Below are 8,159 nucleotides of genomic sequence, written 5' to 3'. Positions count from 1 at the left end.
TCTAATGGCTTCCAATAATATTTTTGGAACTGCTTCACCTGGTCTGCTCTGTTGCATAGCTTTGTTCTGTGAGAACACACTCCTCATATCTCCATTACAAGGCAGGGTAACATGAGCTGACAAAACATTGTGTGCCAGTTTCAGGAATATGGCTCTGTTACAGTGGGGTGAGCTGAACTCAAAGCTGCCTGGTTTTCACTCACACAGGCCTTCAATGGGCAGCTGGAAGCCTGCTATTGAACCATTGTTTAACTGTCTGCATTTGGAATACTGCCTTACTGGTTTACTGATTTTATTTGATCTTCAATGATGCTTCAGATACAGTACAGATGGAGTCGCACAATCCTGTGCACTTTGACTACGTTGTTTCAAGGGTCTATTAGATGGGTATTTGTCTTAAAAGTGACGGTCAGAAATGAGCGTTGGCTGTTGCTTTTAATATTTCCAAGTCTATTGAATCCTATATTGGACATGGGCTAAATCTAGAAAAGTGCTTCCAGTTATTGTCCATGCTGCTGCTGTAGTGTCCCTTTTTAGCATCCCATTCAGTTACCATGTGAATGGAATGTACTTTCAGAATTGTAATGATCCACAAATCTGACAATTCTTGTGATATGCATGTAAACAATAACACCTGTTTCCTTCAATGTCCACTTATTCCTGGAAGAAGAGGTTTTGAAAGCTAGTGTTTGTATATCACAGTTAATCTAATAAACAACGTCAGTAATCAAATCTGTAATCACGATTACCTTGATTAAAACAGCAAGCGTTAACAAAAGAGTATTTTAATAATTTCACTGTAGGCAAAACTGAATTCAAATAACGTGCAATTCTTTATTCTGGAGTGTACAAGTGGACAGTGCACAGTACGCAAATGAGTCAAACAGAGCATGTGTAATATATATATATATATATAGTATTGTACAAGGGTATTGACTCACAGTAGACTCCCGCTAATTCAAACTAGTTAGCACATGACATTGTTCAGAGTACTGATCGTAATTTGAAACTTAAAGTGCCTGGTATTATTTTTTATTTATTATTATTATTTATTTCTTAGCAGACACCCTTATCCAGGGCGACTTACAATCGCAAGCAAATACATTTCAAGTGTTACAATACAAGTAATACAATAAGAGCAAGAAATACAATAACTTTTGTTCAAGCAAAGTACAAGTGTGACAAACCACAATTCAATGATACAGCAGATAATAGTGATAGTTACATCAGGATATGATTAAATAGTGATAGTTACATCAGGATATGATTAAATACAAAGTACTACAGGTTAAACATTTGGCAGATTACAGTATTCTGAAGTACAGGATTAAATGCAGTAAAATAGGGGGCAGATAAGAGCAAAATTAAGATTAATATAGCTTAATCTGTAATTATAAATCAGCCCATTGGTTAAATATTACAGAGACAGCATTAACTGTAATTATGACACTGAAGTTTCAATAGCTGCTATCATTATGCATGTCATCATGATAACTTATTCCAATATTTTAATATGCTAAATATATACTATTTTTAATTAATTAGTACAGTCTTTTTTCATTTGTATTTTGGAGTGGTGAGAGTAAACCTTTTAATCTTAACTTGTATAGATGACTGGTTTGACCTCCTTAGAAGCTGATAACTTTGTATTCTGGAGAAATATTATCATATATAGTAATTATGAAATGACATTTAGCAAAAAAAAAACGAAAAAAAAACATACACTTCCCCAATTATGATGTAGTTGAAGTTGTCGTGTGCAGTTGCAACCTTTAAGAGCATACCGTGGATGGATGAAAATGCTACACACGCAAGAAAGCTGTCAACTCCATTATTAATTTGATTCTCTAATGCAGAACTTGACTACTGGTAGTTCTAATATTCTACAGCACATTCTGTCATATCAATGCCATGCTATTCATCCCAAACACAGCAACAGCAGAAGACACGCTTCAGTCTCCTACTCAACATTTTCATAGAGGAAATTAGTAACAAAATGCTTCCACTGTATTCAGCTCTCACTCCCACGCTACATGCAAAACAAGCAAGCCAGCACAGGGCTGCTTCTGAAACCTTCAGAGCCCTTAGCAAATCTCTCCACACGTACATTGCGGGTTATTTCCAAAAATAAGTAACTCAAGCTCTCCTGCATGCCCAATTAAGGGTCCTGGTTATTTCAACCCTAACCTTGTTTTCATGGAATGAATTTTAAACAACGGTTATGGGCAATTATATGTAAAGGTCTCCTACCTGGCAGATAATAGTCTCTATCATAAATGCTCAGGGGATATTTAATAAGAACCAGGCTTGTAGGAACATAAGAACAGTCTGGGAATGAGAAGAGGCTGTTCGTCCCATCGGGGCCCTTCTGACCACATCATTTGCACTTAGTGAGGGTATCTGATGTCAGTGATGACACACTCTATACGTTCCCACTTTTATAGATATTAGTACTTCACCTGGTAAGATGTTCCATTCATTTGAAACTGTGTAAAAAAAGTGCTTCCTACCTTCTGTTCTCAACTTACTTTCACTCAGACTTTTCTTCCTACTCTGAGCTACATGTGAAGTAGTGACTCAGGTTAGCTGTCTCTGTAACATTGAGGGTTTTATAAACTTATTAAATAGTGAGTTTCTGAAGAGACTATTGTCATGCTATATAACACACTGTAACATTGCAATAAAGTGTAAATATTACAGAATATTATCCATGGGCTTTAAGTTATTTTGCATATAAAGGAGCAGGGCATGATAACGTAACGGGCATTTGAAACCAAGTTCTTTGTATGTTAACACCTACATAATTGTTAGGTCTTAGACTACAACTCATAAATTGAGCATAGGTTCTAGTTAAATGTCTAATGAGACTAGGGATCTGATTAACATATTTTCCTGAATTCTGGTTAGAACCCGGGAAGCTGATTGTATCCTGGCTTTTGTCTTTAGAACAAAAGACTGACCAAACAGGACAATGTTGTAAAAACAAATCCTTTGATGTCCAGCCCTAACATTAAATATATTTGCCTTGTGGGGAGACCACTGTTTTGTATCAGAGCTACAAACCTATTGATAATCATCTTCCCAAATAGTAAACTAGATATAAATAGGTTTTGCTTAGAAAATACAGCTGGTTTATAAGGGGTCATAAAAGCTAGCCCTTTAAGGGGATCTGGACAGAACCAGATACTTCAAGGGCTGACAAGAGATTTGTATAACTCTAACTAAGAAACTTGTTTTCTTCTGATTGGGTTAAAGGAAAAAAAGTGATGTCATAAGGTTAACTCTATATTAACTACACCATTGTATTGTCTGGTTTATTCTGTTATGACCTGTGCTCAGGGGAAATGGAATAACCATCTGTTTGACTGTATTGAATACAATATCTTTGTTGAAATCTACAACGGAGAGCGGAATCGCAATAATTATTTATACTGACGGATGTACGAAGAAGAAAAGAACACTAACTCCTAACTAACTTTTATTTTTAAAACAACACTTCACACAAACAGCAAAAATATTAATGACAATTACAGAGCCCACTAACAGATAATATTTCTTTATATGTGTTGCGAATTTTCAATATCTTTCCAGAAAAAAAGAAACCAAATAATAAATAAATTTAACTCAAACCAAGAAATCTGATCTGATTTATTAGAAGATTTGCATGTTATGATATTTAAAACAGGAATGTTTTGTTTTTCAAGATATATTTGGCAATGCATATGAAAAATACACATCGCTGAATAGAGCACAAATCTGTTGTATACACATTTGGACAGTCAGTCTTTATTCATTATAAAACTAGTCCTATATTGCATTTAATTCATTCATATTCCTCCTTCTCTCACTTCTCCAACCTTCTTGGTCTAATTTGAAATTTGAACATCAACTACACACAAAAGCAACTTAAATAAAATATGGATATGTGTGCATGTGATAAGAGACTGAGAGGCTTGAAAAAAAACAAAACAGTGACCAGGAGTCGAGATAGAGTTAAAAATTTCAGTTCTTGCACACAGATCTCTCAAGTGACACTTTACATGCAGTAAGAAGCATTTTAATGTTTATATAAGATGTAAGTTTTAACATAAATAATAACAGGTCCGACTGTTTTGCTATATAGCTGGCCTCTTGCTATAAATATATATATATATATATATATATATATATATATATATATATATATATATATATATATATATATATATATATATATTATTACATATCTTTTTAGGCCAGATTTCTGAACATAGGTTTGTTTTGAAAGTTGAACCCCACATCACCACCCTAAAATAAGAAACTTGATGACTTGTAGATACTAAAGACAAAGTCCCAGGTTCATTTCTTTAGCCTAGAATTTGCTAATTCACAAATCATTAAGGGGTCAAAACTTTGGTTCAACAATAACTGCATTCCAGGTATTTGTTTTACATCTTGTCCTAGTGGCAACATGATAATTATAACTCTGTATTCATATTTATCTTGTACAGTACATTTTCGCTTGTGCACCAGTTTGAATAAACTGCAATATGAGTATCTGCTGCCTGAACACCCTTGGAAATTAAAACTATAGTAGGTCTTTAGTCTTTTGCTGGATTAAAGAACAAATAAATGCATTAGAGTTTACTTTTTTTTCTTTTTTTTTCAATACATTTTTAGTTCATTTTGGAAGTGCAAAACCAGAAGATAAGAATCCAGAAATATCTGCCATTGGAGTAAAATAGATAATTATTAATAAAGATTTCTGTGTAGTTCTAATTGAGTGTCTTGAGGACAGCAGTTGCAACTCCTGCCACCACACCTCTCACTGCCCCCCAAAATAGAACCAACCTTTTTCAGACTCTGGTCTGCACAGTCTTCGTCACAGGTAGTACTAAAACAAATGGAAATAAGACACCCTTGGCTGTAGGAAGGACTTTCAAGCCATCAGCAACAAAATCAGGAGATATCTCATCTGCTAGAAATCTCATGGTGAACTGCCGGTTGACACAGTAAATCATGTTGTCGATGGTGGTGCACTGGAAAGAGGCTGAGTAGGGCAGGCGTTTGGTGCAGCACTCATACCACAGCTTGGCCATGGCATGGTAACGGTAGACACTGATGCCCAACGTGGTGTTGATGTCAAAGCGGTAGATGAAACTCCTGACGGCCACCATCTCAGTGGTCTTCTCCTTGCATCCCGTGATTATGCTCTCCTTCCAGGAATTGGTCTTAGGGTTGTAGCGGAGGAGGGTATATCTAAGGGTGCCTCCAGAAACAAAAATCTGTCCATTACAGGCAGTGGCGTGGTGGGCCACAGCGAAGGTGTCATTGGGCAAAGGCGCCACAAAGGTCCATCTATCTGCACGAGGATCGTACCGCTCCACAGTGTAAAGGCACTCACCCCCCACTGCATACAGGTAGCCCTGCAATGCGACCAGCTTGCACTGTGGCCTGGCTTGGTTCATAGGACAGATCTCCTTCCAAATGCCGGTCACTGGGTTGTAGCAGAACACCCGTTTGGATGGCTTTAGGTCCCAAGCTGTTCCTTGACAACCAGCTGCAATGAAAAGATAGTTATCCATGGTGCACATGGAGCAGCCTTTGGAGATGACCTCTTTGGGAAGGCTGGCCAAACGGTGCCAGGAATCTTTATAGTCATCATAGTAGTGGAGACTGCTTGATGTTGCAATTTCTTCTGTCTCAGACTGGGATTTGTAGCTCAGTCTGTCCTGAGGATCCATATCAGCCACCACTAGGAACCTCTTGCCTTTCAGTCTCTGTGTCCGGATCTTCTCTCTATCATCCGCCTTCAGCTTGCCATACAGCTCAGGGTCCCTCAAGACTTGCAAGTAGTTGTCTGACATTACTTTGAAAGCTGCATCTTGAAGGTCATCTAGTTTGTGCTTTCTGGCCAAGCTCAGGGCTTGCAGGCAGTTACCCAGGTCTAGTTTACATTTGAGGACCTCCAATTCGGAGCTTCCTATGTTATCTAGGGGGATTTGGAAGAAGTTAGCCCTGGCTACCACCTCTACACTGAGTTCTCCACCTTCGAGGAGTGAACTGGAGTCTGTTAGGGAACTCATGGGGCTTGAGCAGAAGTCTTCTGATGATGCTGTCCTAGAACTACTGTTTACTGGAGTAGAAGCCCTGGGTTCAATAAAGGGAATCTGGAGGTCTGAATTATCCACAATCTGCAACATGCTGTCCTTTCGGTTCAGGCCAGATCCTTGCCTCCCTCTAGGAGAGGGCACTGGTGTTAAAGAATCCCAATTGCTGATCTCAGGATCTTCTAGGAAAACAGAGTCTGAAGTAGGGGCTAAGCTTGGCATTTGGTCACTACTGCTGATGCCTCCTCTGTTGGTTCCCCTTCCCCTTTCCCTTTCCCACTTGGCCTCCAACTCCATCAGACAGGCATCTTGTAGCGTATATTCCTTGTAGCGTCGGTGGACAGGAGTGGAGTAGCTTGACTGATAGGGGCTGTCATCTGAGATGGAATGAGATACTGACTCCACATAATAGTTATAATTCTTCCCACGCTCCTCCATCTTCTCAACTCCTGGTTTCTCCACAACCAGGTCAATGCCCAGTTCTATTGCATCATTAATCACATGTCCATTGTTACTCAGTGAACTGGAATTGAGTGTTGATTTACCTTGCTCATGGTCTTGGATCTCAGGTAATATAGAAAGGCTGTTGTCCTTTTCAAGTGCACCGTCTCTTTTCTCCTGGCTCTGTACTGCAATATCCTTCTGTATGGACCAGCTTCCATTCACTGAATCTTTAGCTGTGCTTAAATCCTCCTTGGTCTCATTTTCCTTTTTCTCCACCACCTTCTCAGCATCGCCGGTCAGGCTTTTCTGTCGTTGCCTGAGATCCGAATTGCATCCGATACAAGACCCTGGGGGGACTGCATTCCGCGCCCTGGGTTCATCCTGGAATACTGTCCTGGCCCTGGAGTTATAGAACTTGTAAGCCCAGGAGACCAGCAGCACAGCCACAACAGAAACAGATAGCTTCCCCAGGAGTTGCATGTCGAACTGAACACCAAGGAGATCAGCTATTGGCATTCTCTGAGGGATGGAATTTTCTAAAAAAAAAAATAAGTTAATAATTGTTGAGTTCAGATGGGTGAGAACCGGCTTAGACTGCCTCTTGTTAACTTGACCCACTCGTTCTCTCTCTCTGTGCCGCTCTGCTCTGCGTGTTTTTCCTTTCAAGGAGCGACCTTCACCTGTCCCCAGGGAGGATCATTCTAAACCTGACACCTGCAGGATCTCTGCACTTGTTTAACAATTTGCATACCTAGGCGGAGCGTGGGTCACATTCCACCTACTGCGGGAGCTAGCTGCTGTGTTTGTTTTGTTTGTTTTTTTTGGCAAGCTAAGGCTGGTGTTTGTGTACATATCAAAGCAGGGCGGGCAGCCCTCTGCTCTAGTTGCTAGCAATTGAATCTAGCCTACTACCTTCCACATTGCCAGCCCAGCACTTTCACTAACCACTGAGCGGCTGAAACTGATTACCTTCCACATTGCAGCCCAACAAACTCTATTGTGCTACTCAGATCCACAACCTTCCACAACGCATCCTGGAAGTTTATCTAAATACTGAACCTACTACTTCCCACCCTGAATACTATGCAAAATGTCTTAACATATAAAGGCACTGTACGATTTTAAGTTGATGTTGTAAAAGAAATGGGATTAGCAATCCTTTACAGAGAAAGGGCTCCTGGCAGCAATGTGGTAAAGCTCATCAATTGCTATACTGTAAAAGCAATGCAGATCTCTATCCCTTACAGAAACTGGGATCCTGGCATGGCAGTACTGCAACATTTGACACTATTTTTCTTTTTCAGTGCACTGTATGAGTCACTGTAAACTTCTCCATACTGGTTGGCAGATATAAAAATCCTCCCCAAGTCCCCAATCTCTCTCATTAATATTCTTAGCTCCAAAATGAGCGTCTCAAAGTTGTGGACATTATAAAATATACAGTGCCTTGCGAAAGTATTCGGCCCCCTTGAACTTTGCGACCTTTTGCCACATTTCAGGCTTCAAACATAAAGATATGAAACTGTAATTTTTTGTGAAGAATCAACAACAAGTGGGACACAATCATGAAGTGGAACGAAATTTATTGGATATTTCAAACTTTTTTAACAAATAAAAAACTGAAAA

At 39.3% G+C, this 8,159-nt stretch overlaps 1 protein-coding gene across 1 annotated transcript; it reads right to left on the bottom strand.

Moving 5' to 3' along the window:
- Nucleotides 1–845: 845 nt before the first annotated feature.
- LOC117425399 (kelch domain-containing protein 7A-like) lies at nt 846–7,237 on the bottom strand. The gene has a single exon (XM_034042304.3). The coding sequence runs from the start codon at nt 7,047–7,049 to the stop codon at nt 4,836–4,838; it is 2,214 nt and encodes a 737-aa protein (XP_033898195.3). The 5' UTR covers nt 7,050–7,237; the 3' UTR covers nt 846–4,835.
- Between the last annotated feature and the right edge of the window lie 922 nt (nt 7,238–8,159).

This window comes from Acipenser ruthenus, chromosome 20 (assembly GCF_902713425.1).
Source record: "Acipenser ruthenus chromosome 20, fAciRut3.2 maternal haplotype, whole genome shotgun sequence".
Taxonomy (NCBI): domain Eukaryota; kingdom Metazoa; phylum Chordata; class Actinopteri; order Acipenseriformes; family Acipenseridae; genus Acipenser; species Acipenser ruthenus.
This window is presented reverse-complemented; position numbering and strand designations above follow the sequence as displayed.